The sequence below is a fragment of the Sebastes fasciatus genome, chromosome 9 (genome assembly GCF_043250625.1).
Source record: "Sebastes fasciatus isolate fSebFas1 chromosome 9, fSebFas1.pri, whole genome shotgun sequence".
Lineage (NCBI taxonomy): Eukaryota > Metazoa > Chordata > Actinopteri > Perciformes > Sebastidae > Sebastes > Sebastes fasciatus.
Genome location: NC_133803.1, coordinates 12,469,903 through 12,490,463, shown reverse-complemented (window position 1 = coordinate 12,490,463; position 20,561 = coordinate 12,469,903). Strand labels below are relative to the sequence as shown.

The following is a 20,561-nucleotide window of genomic DNA, read 5'->3' as shown; positions in this document are numbered from 1 at the left end:
AAAACTGCCAGAGAGTCTGACACTGTGGTTGGGCTGTGGTTTATGGAGCTTCACGTTATTTGTGCAAGATGTTTTGTCAAACCACAAAACTGAGTGCAGAAACACTGGAGAGAGCATATTATTTAAATCCTGGGTATTGCCTTCTTGTTCTTAAAGTATAATATGACAGCAATGATTATTGTAGTTACAGCAAACAGTGATATTTGTTTTGACACTATTCTTGGAAACGTGTGGTTGAGTGGTTTGTTGCAACTCACAGATCAATTGAGGCTGATCAATAATAATGACGGCACAACAAGGACATGAGGACTGACTCAAACCTGTTTTGCTGTAACTATTAGTGATTTTTACTAGGGGTGGGGGAAAAAAATGGATACAGCATAGTAACGCGATATTTTGCGTGGCAATATTGCATAAATATTGTAGCGATAGATGTTAATTATTGATTTTTTATTATATAAACTATTAACCTCTTAACAATCCGACCCGGGCTCGGGCGGTATTCAGTCTTTCAGAGGTTGTAGCAGGCTCAGTTTTAAAGCTAGAGTGAAGATATTGGTACAATGAAACTAGAAAACCTAAGGAATCGATTGGTACCCTGCATTTTAGCTTGTCGGGAAGAATGCTAAATAATGCTACAAAGTTATGCTAAATTTTGGCGAGGAAAAAAACTGGCATGGCCATTTTCAAAGGGGTCCCCTTGACCTCTGACCTCAAGATATGCGAATGAAAACTCTGCCAAAAAGATCGTATATTGCCAAGAAGTGAAAGTCAATTGGTCGTTCCATTGCAACATCAGCATCCAGCAGCAGAGGTACGCTTCCGCCGTTTTGGACTGAAAGCGACTACTGGACGCCAGTACAGCGTCTTCCTACAAAGTGCCGTACAAAAGTAAAACAAAATTATTTCTATTGTTATATTTAATGTCTATACCGAAATGGCCTGTGTTGAACAATACAAATATTATAAATATAATAAGCCCTTTCAGTCCAAAATGGTGGCGGCTATTGTCAAAAAAACACCGGAGTTTCGTCTCTCTTTGTCTGAGATGAACGGAGTGAAAACTGTATCTTATTAGATAAAACAGATGTTGACAAACTGCATAATTTGCAATTGAAAAAAGGTAATAAATCCCAATGTATTACAATATATCTTATCACAATACTCAGCATATTGCAAAATGTTTAAAATCGTAATAACATCGTATCAGAATTTAAGTGTTGTGATAATATCTTATTGTGGAGCCTCTGGTGATTCCCAACCCTAATTTTTACCAGAGTTAAAAGTGAAAACTTAAAATTGCTGTAAGTACTTATTGTCATTTTACTTTCATTAAGGGTATATGCGTTTATGTGCATGTTTTCCACTTTACTACATTATAAAAGGCAATTTTTAGATATCACAAATGCAGTATGGGAATTTGAACATGTGAAAAGACCTTTGGTCTTGGCTTGTCTCGATGTACAGATTTATTAGTCCCTTTACTGAGTGGGATTTAAATTAGCTACTCTTTACTTACAGTAATCCCCCCTCGACTCAAACCACAAACCTGTGGATTTATTCTGTGCTTTTGCTTACTTAATACTAAATCTGACCTTGAAATGAAATAATGACCTACTGGGAACCCAATTTCAAATATATCTGCTATCCTGGACATTGTCTTATCAAAAAAAGTAAAAAAACCAACAAAAAAAACATCTTCAACAATATAATTTCAAGACAGATGGACATAAAACTCAGCAGGTCATGATCTCATAAAACCATGATTAATGTAAAATCATGTGAATGGAGGTTTCTACAACTCACAATTAACTACTGCTGTGAGTGAACTGTAAATCTGAGACCTGAGGTGAATGAGTAAAGACTTTCTCAGCAAAGTCAATAGGCCTGAAAAACAAAAGCTAATATTTCAGCCTCATTCAGGAAATGAAATGTTTTGCAACAGCAGGAAGACTGAGCCAGAACAAGGAGACCGAACATGTGTGAGGAAAATGAGGTGAAACAGTCTTGGACGGGATAGGTCTAATTTCAAATGAACTGTGTAAAGAGAGCTATAAAATAAATAGTATAAAATGAGCTGCATAAATTATTGTATACAAATCGAGGTTCCAATGAAATGCATTAGCGCAGTAAAGTTATAGCACTTCAATCAGTCACTCCCTGAAAAAAAGGTGATTTCACATAATATTCAGTGTAATAGAGCAGTGAAACCAACCAGGGGAACTTCTACAGTTGCCAGGAAGTATGTGGAAAGATTGTGAGTAGGTAATTTACAACTATAACTTTCAACTAATTTGAAAAAATAGCAATTACGATTCCATTAAAAATAAATATAGTATCACATACACAGTCAGTGGGAAAAAAAAGTGCATAAAAGCTATTAGCAAGTGAGCTCAGAAGTCGGAACAGTTAGCTAAACGTAATGGATGGAATACATACGCTGATATAAATATCCTGCTTGATCTACTTAAAGAAACAAATCAAGGCAACTTCTTGCATCATATTATTTTGTTGATTGAGCAAGACTAGTCTTTGTATTAACTAATTATTTTTTGTGCATAAAAAGTAAATAAATGCGAGTCAAGTCAACTTAATTTTATTATGTAGATCAAGCATAACTAGTTTTAGCAATGATGTTTCGTCTATTATATAAGTGTTACTTGAGAAGATTGTTTCAAACCTCCAGTTTCTATCAAGATTATTTTTTTAAATTGAGACAATGTCGCCATTACAGCACTTATTATGTCAATGGTGCAATGAAAGGGAGATCGTTCTCCACATATCAACACTGATTCTGGTTAGATAGGCCTGGGACTTTTGTAAAGTCTGAAAGGGGCCAGAGCTGATGATGATGACACTCATGGTGTTACTCACCCACTTCGCAATAATATTAGAAAAGAGTAAATATAACAAGATCATTGTTTGTTGTGTGGGTGTATCTAAGAAAAATACATAAATGCATCTTGTTAGAGGAAAACAATGCACAATTTCTTGTATTTTGAACAAATGTAGATCAAGCGGTAACCTCTGGTGCTGAGAAATGAAGCCAACACTAAGTGCCTAAGCTGGCTCCAAAAGGGAGTCAGTCCCTAGAGCCCCCATGTTAAAATATCCAACTTGAAAGCAGAGATAAACATGTTTACAGCCTGGTACAAAAAACAGTTTTGGTCTCTATAACTAATTCCCCCCTTCATGACAACTGTAGAGGGGTGGATTTTTATATAGCTAACACATTTCAATTATATTAAGGCTTAAAGTTAGACATAATTAAGGGTGACAGGTCTTTGCCATCACAGCCGCTAGCTGTCTGCTAGGTGTCACCTCGGCTAATTCGAGTCACTGAGCTTAGCCTCTCGGCCGTGTTTGAGATGTTGTTGCCTTTTGGAGATATTTTCATGCACATATCGGAAAAATAATATGGCTTGCTGTGTGGTTAATTGTACGACGGGCATCCTGCTGGCCAATGTGCGAGGCGTTGGATGTTGGGCTGCCACTGGAGGACCTCTGTTTCCATCGGGATATAGGGAACTGTAATGTCTGTGAAACTAAATCCTGGAATACCATTCAACTGTGACTCTTTTTCTATATACTGATCTGACAGAACAGAGGACTCTAAGACCAAAAGGAGGAGACGTGTGCCGCGTGCTGACGTTCTACGATTTCTTGTGACAAAGCTAAATCGATTGACTGACTTGAAGGAGTCTAGGCTCCAGTTTCTTCCGTGAGTTAAATATTCTAACGTTAGTATTATTATGTATTTGTTAGCACCGGTACCAATAGGGCAACAACAGTTACAGAACGCGATCTCACTCCATGCCGCAGCGCACACCCGCTCAGAACATACTGGCAAAGTCCGCAGACTTTTGCCGGTGTGTTGGTCGTGCGCTGCAGCAGCATGGAGTGAGACCGGGTTCCATTCATCTGCACGTAGGCTACTGTTGGTGCTGCAGTGCGGGGGTTAACGTTAGCCGGCTACACAGAGTAACATGCTTGTAGCCCGTTCTCTTCCATGATATAGCCTAGCTTCCTAATTTTTGCTCCTGAGAAACCTATGGGCGACGTGACAGAGACTATGTCCATATTTTATACAGTCTACAATGTAGATTAACTTCAAACAAGATATTTTCATGTAAAGAGAAAAACTTCATTTTTAATTGTTAATACCACCGATTTCATTATGTTACATTTATATCCGCTCAGAGGTATTTTTTATCAGTGTAGCTAAAAGCAATAGATAAATGGTTGAAACATCCGGTGTCTGCTATTCCAATGGTCGTTGTACCAATACGAAATTATCATATGATTGACAGTTCAAATGCAAGACACAAATACTGTAAAATAGTCACTTTTATATCAAATGATACTGAGTTTATCATATTCAAATAAACACATTTGGAACCGTTTGTGTGTGTGTTTATATGTGTATCACACAGTAAGTATATTCACAATGTAGATCTAAAGTATTTATGAGCTTTGAAAAGAAAAGTATTTTCTTCTTGGCTTCCATCAGATAGCCCTATTAGCCACTCTCTGTGTTTATATCTTTCCTCACTCAGATTTATACATGTGCTTCCTGCTCCCACCCTTTGCACTCCCAGACGACCTAACTCCATCCAACCCCCACCCCCATCCCAACTCACCCATCATCAGCTCTATCCAAAGATGATGACAGTCAGGAACTTTGCAATAATTCATCACCAAGAGGAGGAAACCAGGGAGTCTAGTCTACCCATTTATACCAAGGAATTTTCTTTCTTTCTTCGTGAGAGATTTTTCAGGATAAAGCATTTCGGTTGATAGCATAGTTGGCGATGGCCTTTATGCCTTAGTGCCATATTCTGAACCCCGGGGTAACTTTATGAGAGCAGATCTGGGTTGAGAGGAGAATAATTTGGCAAAGTGCAATGCTTTTGTTTGGCTCATCAGCAGCAGATGTGCAGTTGGATTAGAAAAGGACACAGGACTGCTGTTCAATGTAGTACAGATGTACTCATGTCATTGAATCAGTATGTGGCCCTGGGGGAGAAAGGGCAGACCACAAACAAATGGTACAGAAACCTTCAGCAAATTCATCTTACAGTAAGACAGCCTTTACAAGGCTGCTAAAAACAGTTGAATATCTTAATTATCTTCACTGCTGATTCTTTGAGTATTTTAGGTCTACATAAAAGTGTAAATGTCACAGAAGTCAAATGAAAAGGTACTACAAAAGTTGCATTAGATAGAAAGACTGACTCTCCCCCCTCTCTCATACACTCTCAATACCACCCCCTACAGTATCCCTCTCTCTCCCTCTCTCTCCCTCTGTTACCTGATTGTTTTGTTTGCACACCGGCAATATTTGCACTATCTGTTTATATCATGTTTGTTTTTATAGCTTATTTGTAAATTGTACATTTTTATTCTTATTTTATTCTAACGTTTTATTTAATTCTTGTTATTATACTATTTGTCTCGCACCAACAAAGCCAAAGAAAATTCCTCGTGTATACCCCTTACACCTGGCAATAAACACCTTTCTGATTCTGATTCTGATTCTGAAAAAAGAACATTTTCAAATATAGCCGGGGTTTGGAAAACATTTAAACTTACATCGTTTACTACGGGATGGGGAAAATATCGATACAGCATAGTATCGCGATATTTGCGTGACAATATTCTTGTAGTGGACTGTTTAGGTATAAAATGAGAACATTTGTGACCCGGCAGCCATGTTGAGATCAGTTGAGGAAATACCAAGCACCGCCCACCAGCCAGAGCACACCTTCTCATTTTACAAAACAGTAAACAGTACACTACAAGATGTTTCTGAATACATTTTATGCGAGAAATAGGCATTACAGTAACTGAATATTGATTCATATTTGATCAGCGCTGCCTAGTTTGACCGTTTAATCGGAGTTCACAAGTGATTGACAGCTGCCTCTGTTGAATGAACAGCCAATAGGAACGGTCTCTCTCTGAAATGACCTGTGATTGGCCAAAGTCTTCCGTCACGGGCTACATTTTTTAAAGCCTGAAAACAGAGCCATGAGGAGGTGCAGAAGTCTAGTTTTCTCTCAGAACACTTGAATTACAATATGCTAAAAGGTTATTACGGAATTTTTGCCCAATGATGCCGAAAACATTCTGCCTACTGCAGGTTTAAGTATCATGATAATACCGTATCGTGGGGCCTCTGGTGATTGCCACCCCTATTGTTTACATCTACTGTATGTTTGCTCCTGAGCAGTCTTCTTCGTTCATGCCTTTGTTGGCACATTGTTACATTAGTTGAAAGGTTACCGCCACCAACTATAACCGGCATGCATGTGCGTGGTTACATACACGCAGGTTATAGTTGGTGATGATAATAAAACAGGGACCCACTTATAAAAACATCCCTCCATAGCGCTACTAGAGCTAAGAGACTCCACAGGGTACCTGTAACTTACCATTACACTGGATGTTGCAGATATAAATGGTTTAGAAAAAGTCAGAGGCAAATAGCTAATAAAGTATGTGGCACTTCAAAACCAATCCTCCACTTCATCAGTTTTTTATCAGGAGAAAATCTGATGCCTTTAACACTTGACAACTATTATGCGAAGCAAAAACAAGTCAAAGAAGAACATAATTTATCCCTATGACTGGCCCTATACAAAATTACAAATAAATAAATAAACAAGCATGTCTGATCTCATTCATTACAGAGCATTTTCTGGCGTGAGCATGGTGTTTTGAGCAAAAAAGCTTAAGTGCTGCCTCCAGGGTGGGAGTCCACTGTGACAAATGGTCACTTATCAAAAACAGAGGGGCCTGTATTGGATCTGCTCTCTGCTGGAGGGGGTGGAGCTTCGACCCTGCCAGAGTTTAGTTGTAACTTGGGGGGAAAAAAACATCTCTGCACTGATGTTAAAGCTGTATCCATGAAATGAACAGCAATATCTATGAGTTTTAAAAAAGCAAAATGCAACATTTGATTTAAAACCATGGTCTAACCCACAAAATGAATCTTTTGGCTACCGTGAGACTCGATGATCTACAAGAGTGGGGGCTGTTCATTGAGAAAGAAGCTGCTGAAACAGTGCGTGGTTGTTAAAGTGATTTGGAAGTGCTCATTTGCCTTAATGATTTCCTATGCCAGTTTTAAATCTTATCCATCTGCTAATACAAACAAACACACAGACCTCTTGACCCGCCCCCACCATCTAACTGGTGAACACATTAACCCTTTTCCTCCCAACAAGCATGCGCACACCCACATACAGTATGTAAACATCCACATGGACACAACCTCACGCACGCACACACACACCCTACAGGCCCCCAGAGACCCGCAGCTCAAATAAAGACAGCAAGTCTGCACACATAAACACACTCCCTCCCTCAGTCCGCGCGCAACGCTGAAATGGTTTCCACTTGCCACGTAAACCTCCTCTCCTCTCCAGCTGCTTTTCACATGCGCTACACCCCTGAGCGCTCCGTTTCTTTTTTCTCTCCTACTCAATCTCTGACTGTCTTCTGCACATCTCACTTGCTTTTAGAATACAGATTATCACTAATGATATAAAGATGATCTGAATATCCACATCCTAAAAAGTAAGCAGCAGTTGATCCTCGGAGTTAATTCGATTCAGACTGTTTTCTTTTCACCTATCAAACAGTTCCCCTTGTCTTTCTCTCCCGTGTATGGATAAAGTATTATGTATTTCATCACTGTGTTATCTTGTCAAAAGATGTTTCCTTGAGGGTTTGGTTATGGCAGCGTGTCATCATCAGTCCCAGTTATCTGACAGTGATTTATGCTGACGAGCCCGGTATCGGCAGTCAATCCTGACAACTCCATCATGTGCTAGACAGAAGATAGCACGTCTTTCTTTTAATCTCATGTAGATAGAGGCCTGGCTATGATGCAGAGTCAATAATGCAGGCTGCTTTAAAGGAACACTGTGTAACATTTTGGGGGATGTATTAGCAGAAATGGAATATAATATTCACAATTGTGTTTTCATTAGTGTATAATCACCTGAAACTAAGAATTGATGTGTTTTCGTTAGCTTAGAATGAGCCCTTCACATCTACATAGAGAGCGGGTCCTCTTCACTCCGCCATGTTTCTACACAACTTGATTTCACTCCCAACTCGTCAAATACTGTCGATAGGGCAGTGCCCCTCTGCATCGGAAATCGACGCACGGAGGCGCCCTTTAGCGAGAGTATGTGACAAACCAGGCTTTCAACTAACTCCAATGTAAACCCACCCGCGGCGTTATTCGAGGGTCAGAGCAAGTGACGTAGTATTAACAGCGTGAGAGTCCGCTAAGGGCGGTGTGAGTTGTGGTGGATGGGTCAAACAAACACTGGACTTTCAACCAGGAGACTGGTGTTCGTGGCCCGTGTGAAACTAAAAGTAACAGGTGACTTGTTTTGTCACGTCAGTCATTAGTCACGTGACTCATTGGTACCGTCAGTCCCATGAGTCACGAGAGTCACTAGTCACGTGAGACGCTAGTCATTTGCGTCGTTTGTCAGTCAACCACGGCCGTTTCCTAACCCTAACTAAGTGGTTGTGTTGCCTAAACGTTACTTCCTGTGAAAACGGAAGTTCATTTTGAATGGACACTATGCAAGTAACAAGCGTATATTGACACGCCGTCAAAGTAACGAAAGAGGGGTCGGTCTCAGATGCCAAGGCGCACTGACCAAGCGGCGGTATTTGACGAGTTGGGAGTGAGAATGTGTTGTTCTACAGTAGCACAGATAGAATGGACAAACCAAACACTGGCTCTAGAGAGAGCCTTTTGCATTTTTACGTTACCTGAAGGCCACCGTAGTTCTCCGACACTCTTGTGAAACTGAGGTAACGTGAGCCGCAGAGTGTTAAACCGTGGTACCGCCAGCTGCCGTGTGACTTCCGTTGCTCCGGACATACTGGCGAACGGCGTTACCACAGTTTTGCACTCAGCGGCTTACGTTACCGCTTGGAAAGGGAGGAGTGAGCAGAGGGTTACTCAGTTGGTTGCAATCTGCAACCACACCACTAGATGCCGCCAAATCGTACACACTGTACCTTTAACCTCAAACTGTGGAAAGTCACAGTTGGAGGATAATAAATTAGTATATAAGTATATAAAAGTATAATAAGTATATAACACAATTCCCTTTTGAATTACTTTATTTTTCTCCCAATGATCATTATTATCTAGTATCAGTCCTATAAAAAAGAGAAATCACTAATGACGTGTACTAAAAATTATGAAAAGTTAGATGAGATAAGATGAAACTTTATTAATCCTGAGAGGAATTGTTGAAGAGCGAGATAAAAAAGAAAAACAGTCATGACGTCATGACGAAAATGACGACAATATCGTCATGACGACAAAGATGATAATGAGAACAGTGAGCGTGTAAATGTTCGTCTGATTTCTTCTGCTTGCCAGGTAAACAGGAGATCCTAGTCGAACCTCTAACCGCTAGCAGTTTTGTGGCGAAGGGCTACATTCTCCTGTTTTAGAGGCAGGGGCTCAGTAAACTCTTATGGGATACCTGCACCATGTAATTATGGAAACCATAAGCTGCAGCTACAGCACATATTCACCACAGGCTCGCTGCACTTTATCTGCTGTCCTGCTTTAACAGAGAAAGATCAATCTTTCAGCTGCGTTAACCGCTAATGTCCAGTGTGGGGACTAATGGTGAAAGTTTAGAGATCAAGTATGGAGGGCTTGTACAGTATGTGCTCCATGTTGACTGGGAATAGTAAATCATCATGAGCACCAGGCATTTGTTGTTAGTGTTTTCACTGGTAGACTTGATCCCATCGAATGATTTATTGTATCATAAATACATGTACATCTTAGAAACTGCATAGCAGATAACATATTTACTACCAGCATAAAACAGCTGAGGCTGTGCATGCAAACGTCAGGCTCTATATGACAAACTTTCCAGGCAGCCAATATGAAAACCAATCTAATATCTTGCACAGACTGAATGTAGGTTACTCGACACACACACACACACACACACACACACACACACACACACACACACACAGCTGAAATAAGACAATTTTTCCATTTCGCTATGTAGCAGGAATTCCCTGTTACGTAAAGCCTCAATACCATGGAACATATAATGAAATTAGGTTGGGGTCTTATTTCGTTTGGTGGCAACTCCGGCACAGCTTTTCCTCAGAGTGCGTCGCCCACAGAAAATTAACTTACAGGTCATTTACCGAGACGTTTCATTGCCCAGCTATGTCATACGTAACTGTGGCAGATGGCAGGAAGGATGGCCACAGCAACTTTGCATCTGATTGCAGGGCTGGTGTGTAATTTAGTAATGCGTGTGGGTATTCTGAGACTGCATGCATGCAAGTGCACGCACACACAAATACACAACACTTGCACAGCTGTTCACTAAACCCTGCTCATGCCTTTCCTGCTGCCTCCTACGCCTGTATCCCCCATGCTCAGCTGAGTCACTCAGTCTTTCCGTCTTCCTCGCACTCTCTCGCATACAAACATAAAGCCAACCCTGGCAGAGCAAACTTACAGAGGCACAAACAGGTGGTCTCTCCCACCTAACATTGTTTTTTTAAACTATTTCCTCAGCATGAATGAATGAGCACGTACTTTTGAAAGAGAAGTCCACCAATTTGGCATTGCACTCCTATAACATTGTTGATGAAAAAAGGACCAAAATGGTTCGAGCGGAACCAGATGTCATATTTTTTATTCCAACCTATGGCTGCAACTATCAATTATTTTGATTATCGATTAATCTGACGATTATTTTTTAGATTAATTGTTTAGTCTATACAATATTTTTTTATAAATTGTGACAAAATGCCATTTCTCAGAGCCCATAGTGATGTCTTAAAATTGTCCGAAACCCGAAAAATATTCAATTTGCCGTCATATGTGATAAAGAAAAGCAGCATTTGAGGAGCTGAAACCAGAGAATATTTGACTTTTTTGCTTGAAAAATAACTGAAAACAGTTGCCGATTAATTTTTTTGTCAGTCTAATTAGCGATTATTGATCAACTGACGTAGACTCACCGTGTTCTGGACACTTAGCACAGTAAAAGTCCCATAAGATATCAATGCGTGGAAATATAAGCTTGATTGGTTTATTTGTCTCTGGGGGCGGGTCTTACACGCGTACCAAAGTTTGATTGACACATTTTGGGCGAATCATTTGGGAGAAATTTTGAAAAAACAGTCAGTAAACATGGTGTCCAGTTTACCATGAGGGCTCACTGTAATCCGGACAGCACTCACATTCACGTTGGACAGAGCGCTTCTGTAAATGTGTGTATCTCTACAAAAAAGACTAAATATTTGCAAAAAGTAACTTATAAATAGCCTATGTGACCTTAAGAAGGGATTCTGTCATATAACTGGTGGGTAATCATCGTCAAGGTCAAGCATCCGGAATACCGTAACGTCGGGAATAGAGTGATAAAGTACCCTGATCATCTGGCGATCTTCCGCATCCATTGGGCCCATAGAGCAGGCGCAGTAGCTTTAACTCTCAAAGCTTCCCAGCCCTCGCTCCAGCCCACGCTCCAGCCCGCGGTCTGGGTCTCAATCACATGAACGGAGGAAGGGAAATAACTCTGAATTCAGCTATTAGTGCATTTTACAACTTTTAGGACCTAATGATTTAAATAATAACTATTCAAGTGTTCGGACATGGAAGTTGATTTTCTTAAAAAAAAATGATCTGCTGATTTAAGGACGTCTCTTTCCCAACGCTAAGTCTATGGGAATCAGTCTTTTTTGGCCTAATGGCATCACGTGACCAACATGGAAGTTGTAGTACCACCGTTTGGCCACTATGAAAATTTGCTTCAAAGCCTGGCGCTCTTCCTAGTGGGGGGCTTGGTTAAAACCTGGTGGCAACACCTGATACATTACCCACAATGCAACGTGACTGCCGACAGTTTGGACAGAGATGTGGGTGAGTTACACTAACAGTGGCTAATGTAGCCTCGAGGTACTTTTGCCTGAAGCAGAGATGAGGAGCGGACTAAAGTTTGTCTCCCAGATTTTTTTCATTTTCAAACTTGTAGTCAAAATCACAATATCATTCAAGCAATGAATACAATAACTAACTATTAAACAGATTCTACTGACTGAGTGAGGTAAAAAAAGATTTCAGATCCTTACCTGATTTACGCTTGCCGGAGCCTCCACAGTCTCTGCAAAGGAAGCAACACCAGAGGAGCATGGTCAGTATGAGCGTGTGTGCGAGAGAGGTCAGAAAATTAATGCGACTTGATCAAATCCAGTAACTGGTTACAGCTGAATCTCCTAGTCTGCCTGGCCGGGACCATCCAAATACATTTGGCACACGAGTACCAGCCAAACCCTTGTTGAGAATGCATAAAGAACTTGACCCACTAGCAGAGGGAGGGAGGGAGACAGGGTGGGATACATGTACTACAGTAAGTGTGTCAAGGACGGCAACAAAACAAATCATCGGATCTTTTAGCCAATATACTGCCATGTGTGTATGTATCTGTTCAAATGGCAGACATGGTGTACATGAGGGCGATGCAGCTGCCTCCCATTAACAGAACAGCATTTATTTACTCGACAACAGAGCGCCAATTTGCCACCGACTCTGACTGCGTGCTCATTTACTGTACACATCTGTCTGTGTGCTCCTTTTATTATTCTTATTATAATTAATGAGACTGGAACAGATCATTTGCATAATTGTAAACCAGTCACTGTTGTTGGATCTATTCAGCCAGAGAAAATGTGGAGCTATTATTTTAGTTTGACAGAAATTAGTCATTTAGAAGCAAAAACAAACAAACACAGGATGAAAACATTTAAATTCGTTCATTAAAGTGTCGTCAGTTCAATTTGAATGCTCATGCTTCATTTACTGTGATGCAGGTGCATAAGTGATGATACTTCAAATAATCATTTAATCCAGTTTTATGGTAATTTGTTATACAATGAGCAATTCAAACAGACCAACATTTGTGAATCTCTGGGTCGGTATGTATATGTATTAGGGGTGTAATGATACATCCATCTGGATCAATATATCGATTCAATGATCAACGATCATTGATGCCAAGTGAAAACATCGATACATATCGCCATCTTTAAGATACACCTTTATTTTGAAATTCCCTTTTTATATATATATTCTTTTTATTAAAAAGACTATAATGTTTTTCATTTAAATGTCTGGAAGAGCCAAGTTATAAAATTGTCAAATCATAATAACGTTGCTTTTTGTGAGTTTATATAAATTAGGGCTGTCAATCGATTCAAATAATTAATCGCGATTAAACGCTTGATTGTCCATAGTTAATCGTGATTAATCGCAAAGTAATTGCACACTTTTTATCTGTTCAAAATGTACCTTAAAGGGAGATTTGTCAAGTATTTAATACTCTTATCAACATGAGAGTGGGCAAATATGCTTGCTTTATGCAAATGTAAGTATATATTCATTATTGGAAATCAATTAAGAACACAAGGGACCCCTTTGAAAAAAGCCATGCCAGTTTTTCCTCGCCAAAATTTAGCTTCAAGACAAGTTAGTATGACATGGTTGGTACCAATGGATTCCTTAGGTTTATCTTCACTCTAGCTTTAAAACGAAGCCCGCTGCAACCTAAAAATTACATTAATGTGTTAAAGAAATTAGTGGCGTGAAAACAAATTTGTGTTAACACGTTATTATCACCATAACTTTGACAGCCCTAATATAAATGTAAATGATTGTGTTAAATAGACATATGATATCGTCTCATATCGATTGCAGACCCCTGAATTAAATCAAATCGAAATGGTATTGTGGTAGACTTTGTGATATCAGCAAATTTCGAATTGTTGTCCAGAGAATATAATATCGTATCGTAATGAAACTTGTGATTTACACCCCTGATACGTATGGTTTGTAGCTTGTTGGCTGACTGCACGTCCCTGTTTAGTTATCTGAGCTGCAGAGAGAGCACACTGAGGAGAAGCTGAGGTTTGATGCAGATGGGAACAGACACCTGGCTCTCTGAAGAGGCCAGCAGCAGGACCAGAGCCACGGACAGTTATGGATATGAGTACATGTTTGGATAAACCTTGTCCAACATTTGCCAGGTTACCGCTTGTTCATCAACCTTCAGTGATTCCAGTTAACAAGAAAAGTTGAATTTAACTATATTACAATTTCTGAAGTATCTTATACTGTACCACAGAGAAGCTGTTTCACACCTAGAGGACAACAAGGAAAATGTAAAATGACTGTAAGTCATTGTCTGGCAAGCATCATAAAGGGACAACCCTTGTTCAAGCTAAGCAGCACTTCTTGCTTAATCAAAATTTTTTCTTTTTTTTTTTTACCAATAACTGTATTCCTCTGTTACTTAAGATAAAGTCATTTTTGGCACAAGGCTTCTCCGTTTCCAGATGCACAGACAAGTTGGAGTTATGAGATATTTCCAATCACACATGTAATAGCTTACAGCTCAGTTCAGCTTCATTACTTTCTCAATATTGAAACAAAACAACAAATTAAATTTGATTGTGACACAGTAAAAATATTTATATTGGATCTTCGAGCACTGTTCGTACTGCGGAAATGAATTTCATAACTTTCTATATGATATGATGGCCAGAAAACACTATAATGTTTATCATTCGTGCCGAGCCAACATAAATAGGTTTGCAGTTTATTGAAAAATAAGCATAGTCTAAGCAGATGATGCACAACTGAGACGACTTTAAGAAGAACTAAATATGTTTTAAAATCAAAACAATGCACACATCATACTATGCAGTGAATAATTTCTTTAAATAATGTAGCATGAACCTATCTGTCTCTCTTTCTCTGAAGGAAGAAGGCGGGGTCATGCGTCATCACTGATGACGCATATGCATGTGTTATACCCTGTGGTTTAAATGCTTAGGCTGATCGGAATTCTTAAAAATATTCCTGAATCCGGATCATGGTCCGGATCGCCACCAAAATCTAATGGATTGTTCATTGTGCCACACCCCACCCCTCTAAAAAATTCATTAAAATCCTGGAGTAACTTTGGAGTAATCCTGGTAACGGACAAACCAACAAACCAACAAACCAACAAACCAACAAACCAACAAACCAACAAACCAACAAACCAACGCCGGTGAAAACATAACCTCATTCGGCCTTGGCGGAGGTAATGACAGTTTAAATGATAGTTTTGTGTGAGGCAAATTAATTTTAATGCAAACATTTCTGAAGTATTTCATGAAGTGTTTAGTTTGTCAAAATGTGGTAGGGTGGAGATGAAACTGAAGGAAGCACTATACTGCAGAGGATTGGGGAGAAATGATGGGGATAACGTGGATGCTTGACCTGCCCTGCTAGCTTGTGACCCTCAGCACAGAGCTGGAATAATATTCTTCCCAGGAGGAGACTGAGCACACAACTCTGGCTCTGTGTGCTATCACCAGTAAAATCTAATAAATGAGGGGAAGGTTAAGGGGAGCGAAAATATGTCCAAACGCTATTAAATGCTTACGACTTTGCGTCTGTGTTATTTGTTTTTTTGGGGAGGGGGGGGAGTGCATTTTAACCTTCGGTTAACCAATAGAGTCACAGAAGTTGGGAGGTAATCTTTACAGTTTTGGTTTCATTACGTACACGCCCATGCCAGGAGATGCATGGGCTGAACACGTCATTAAAAATCCAAGCCCGCGAGAGTCCATCCGAAGCTCGAGTTGAGAATAACCATCTGTTTGCACATAACTGCAGCTCACTCTTTGTAGGTGGGCCTATTAGAAATGGAATGTGTGAGACATAAGTCCTTTGCTCACATTTCTCAGCCAAGTCAAAGGACTGGAAGTGTCTGCCCTGCTTCATGTACACATGACACAGACACTCCTGCCTGACCTAAGATTAACCTCTGCAGGAGTGACCTCCAGCTCAGGGGTCAATAGGTCAGCGACATTGGACAGGAAATCATTATGACTATGAGCAGAGGTCGGATTTGCACTCAGAAAGGGTTTAGTGGGTCGTTTTTGTGTGTACCTCCATAAAGGAACACTGTGTAACATTTCAGAGGAACTATTAGCAGAAATGGAATATAATATTCATAACTATGTTTTCATTAGTGTATAATCACCTGAAACTAAGAATCATTGTGTTTTTGTTAGCTTAGAATTGAGACCTTCATATCTACATAGGGAGCGGGTCCTCTTCACGGAGTCCGCCATGTTGCAGTAGCCCAGAATGGACAAACCAAACACTGGCTCTAGAGAGAGACTTTTGTGTTCTTACGTTACATGAAGGCCGCTGTAGTTCTCCGACACGCTTGTGAAACTGCGGTAATGTGAGCTGCAGAGTGCAAAACCGCGTTACTACGGTTAAGCAGTCGGCGGCTCACGTTACCGCAGTCTTGGAAATGGAGTAGTGAGCGGAGGGGTTCTCAGTTGGTTGCAATCTGCAACCACACCACTAGATTAGGCCTGTCGCGGTAGTCGGTGTTACCGATGTTACACGGTGGTCAGGCACACACCGATTACATTACGTACCCACCGTCCCCACCGTCGTTTTGCTTTTTTTACAGAAATAAAACCCATTTAGTTCATTTTGGCATATCAGCGCCATATTATCAATAGATAGTCGGATGATAGATGGACGCTAAAAAGCAGTCACAGCCGGTTTCGCTGGACCGGAGAGGCCAGACACAACGCCACGCCGCCTGACGGTAAAGATCAAAATAAGCGCGCTACATATATTGACCGTCATCTTTTCTTGTAAAATGTCCGGTGTAATCGGTAACACCGGTGTTGTCACGAGTTTATTAACCGGTGGGAAAATGTCCTCACCGTCACATCCCTACACTAGGTGATGCCAAATCCTACACACTGTACCTTTAAGAAAGGCAATAATGCAGCGTATTCAAATCCTCACAAAAGCGCAAACACACACACACAAACTCATACGTGCAAATAGGCTCAGGTCTCCAGCAAAGCTTGGTCATGATTACACTGTGATGTCAGTCTAAAAGAATGCTAGTTTGACCGTCATATCAACCACTAATAACTTCCCTTTGCGGTGAAACACTGGTGTAAAATTAAGCTTTAGGGCTGTGAAGAAAAGACTTTAAAACAATGTTATTGTTTCTCATATAAATTAAAATGCACAATTGTGCCTTCACAATGTGGGGACTCACCTCCCCAAACTGGTTGCCACAAGATGAATCATTCAATTTTAGGGTTTAAGACTTGGTTTTTGGTTAAGGGTAGGTTGAAATAAGGTCGGACATTGGAACACTAAATATATCACTAAAATACAAACAGATGAATCAATAAAAATGAGCAGGTGTGGTTTAACCTGAGATTTCTTTTGTATGAAAAGTAAAATGTTATTTAAAATACAGATGATCGATATGTGCATTTGTTTACTGCTGTTATTCATAATTATGCTACTGCCCTTGACCAAGTTGCTGACATCAGAACTGCAGATGGTCTCCAGGCGCTGCGCTGTGGCTGCACACTGTTCCTATAGTTAGGGTGGATGGATCTAATGCAGAGGACACACTTCCCCATGGGGATTAATAAAGTGTGATTTACTTATTACCACTCTAAAAAAATAGTACAAAGCAAAGTCACATTGCAGATCGGGCAGTAAAAAATATTTCTCAGTGAACAAGCAAAAACATGGGCTGGCATTGACGGCACGTATTATCACAGCAAAACACCTTAAAGCTAAGTGAGGTAAAAAGAAAAAAAATCGCCTTACCTTGTTGCAAACGACACAAATTCCCAGTTTCAAGTCTGCATTATTGTCAAACTAACTTGAAAAAAGTATTGAGGACTAAAACTTTGTATTTCTATGAGGGCTGTCAAAGTTAACATGATAATAACGCGTGAACGCAAATTCGTTTTAACGCCACTAATATCTTTAACGCATTAGCGCAATCGATCTTTCCGAGGTTGTAGCGGGCTCAGTTTTAAAGCTAGAGCGAAGATACTGGCATCATATGAAACTAGAAAACCTAAGATTTGGTACCAACCATGTCATACCAGCTTGTCGCGACGGAGGCTAAATAACGTTCCAAACTTGCGCTAAATTTTGGCGAGGAAAAACTGTCATGGTCATTTTCAAAGGGATCCCTTGACCTCTGACCTCAAGATATGTGAATGAAAATGGGTTCTATGAGCACCCACGAGACTCCCCTCTACAGAAATGCCCACTTTATGATAATCACATGCAGTTTTGGGCGGGTCATAGTCATGTCAGCACACTGACACACTGACAGCTGTTGTTGCCTGTTGGGCTGCAATTTGCCATGTTATGATTTGAGCATATATTTTATGCTAAACGCAGTACCTGTGAGGGTTTCTGGACAATATTTGTCATTGTTTTGTGTTGTTAAATGATTTCCAATAATAAATATATACATACATTTGCATAAAGCAACATATTTGCCCACTCCCATGTTGATAAGAGTATTAAATATTTGACAAATCTCCCTTTCAGGTACATTTTGAACAGATAAAACATTGCGATTAATTTGCTATTCATCGCAAATAATCATGGAAATCATGCAATTAATTGCGATTAAATATTTTAATTGATTGACAGCCCTAATGTCTATAATACAGTAAGTAATTTAATTTGGTTTGTGGCATTTGTTAAAGGAAATCTAAACTCTAAATATTTTCTGCATGCACTCTCATTAACGGTAATTTCATTTGTAAGACTATGAAAAACATGTTTCTATTATCCGACTGTATGAATAATTATTTTTCTTAATTTGTCACCAAGTTTCTTAAAAAAAAAAAAAATCCCTTTTCTTGTGGAATATCCAATAGCTTTAAGCTTTTAGGCATCTGAAACTCCCTTAAGAGAAGACATCATTGTTTGAATGAACTGTTCACCATGTGCGAATGCATACACGTGACTGAAAGTAAACATCACTTTGCGTCAAAAAGATATAAAACCACTCACTGCAACAGTGGTCTGAATTATTAAAGCATTTCAGTTACCACCTTTTTGATAGTGCTATTTCTTCACTTTAGGGATCACAAGAGAAGACATTTTTTCAGCTGATTTTACTTCTCTCTAGCTACAGTAACAGCTTTCCACATGTATAGCAGTACAGTTTTATATAATATACACATATCTTTCTTGTAAAGTTCACAAAGCCACACACATATTTAATTTATTTATCAATATAAATCAAAAAGGCCAAGCAAACATTAAAAATAGAGCAAGACATGTTGTTGTTTTTTGCCAATGACTATTTGCCTGTGCTTTGTGCTTGTCCACACTATAATCATGAACAACAACTAAGCCGTTTATCATTTCTGTACAATAGCGTGCACACACACACACGCACGCGCGCACACACACACGCACACACACACACACAACCACAACCTCTGCCTCACATCAGGTTAATGTGATATTATCTGTCATTCATCAGAAGTCAAGAGAGACAGCTTACATTTTTCAAGCCTATTGCATGGCTCCCTCTTGTGATGGAGCACATCCATTTATGTATTTGAAATCTGTGCAGTGGCATCTGTTGACCATTAGATGGCGGTAGCAGACGAGGGCTTGACAAACAACACCGCCTAGCTGCTGCTGCTGCTCATAGTGGCAGAAATACCAGTAAAATGTACCTGAGTGGTGTTTCACGGTGGATAAAATGACACCAGTCACCAGACTGGCCTCTTTATTAATCACTGTAATTCTAATAGAGACATATTGGATTGATTGGATCAAAGTTCAAAGCACCACCATCCTGCTCACTCAAAAATAATAAACATATAATCTACAATATTATTAAGTTAGTGCCAATCACACCGTGAGTGACAGAGATTAATATTCATTGATCCTGTGTCTGAGATTCAGTAGATCGGGGTTGTGTACGGATCCTGCAACAGAGGAGGCATCAGGAGAGAGACGGGAGCCCAAATAAGAAACTACACTTTAGAAACAAGCCCAAAAAAAAAACGCAACCCGCAACTACCAATATTTGTAAGCGACTTTTCAGGAAAACAAGCTCAAAGTCACTTATAATAAGCGGACTTTGCAACTGTGGCTGGCTGCAGTAGGCCTACTGGCGTCTCTTCTCCCCCTTCCATGCTGGCGTGCACATGACCCTCCTTCCTCGAGCTTCTCAGACATGAATGCATTCTTCTCTCAAGATGCATACATTCATCTCTCACACGCATACATTCTTCTCTCACATGCATACATTCTTCTCTCAAGATGCATACATTCATCTCTTACATGCATACATTCATCTCTCACATGCATACATTCATTTCTCACATGCATACATTCTTCTCTCAAGATGCATACATTCATCTCTTACATGCATACATTCATTTCTCACATGCATACATTCATTTCTCACATGCATACATTCATTTCTCACATGCATACATTCATTTCTCACATGCATACATTCATCTCTCACATACATACATTCATCTCTCAGATGCATACATTCATCTCTCACATACATACATTCTTCTCTCAGATGCATACATTCCTCTCTTACATACATACATTTTCTTCTTACATACACACATTATTTATAATATTA

General features: G+C 39.8%; 1 protein-coding gene across 5 annotated transcripts in view; it reads right to left on the bottom strand.

Annotated features, from left to right (window-relative positions):
* LOC141773912 (SH3 and PX domain-containing protein 2A-like) overlaps positions 1 to 20,561 on the bottom strand; it is a 73,015-nt gene that overhangs the window by 26,439 nt on the left and 26,015 nt on the right. For 4 of the 5 annotated variants that reach the window (XM_074646078.1, XM_074646077.1, XM_074646079.1 and 1 more), the window contains one exon: positions 12,160 to 12,191. In XM_074646078.1, the coding sequence (XP_074502179.1) occupies positions 12,160 to 12,191 (32 nt within the window). Of the gene's footprint in view, positions 1 to 11,457; positions 11,592 to 12,159; positions 12,192 to 20,561 lie in introns of those variants that run through there. The other variant, XM_074646081.1, reaches the window with a different exon arrangement.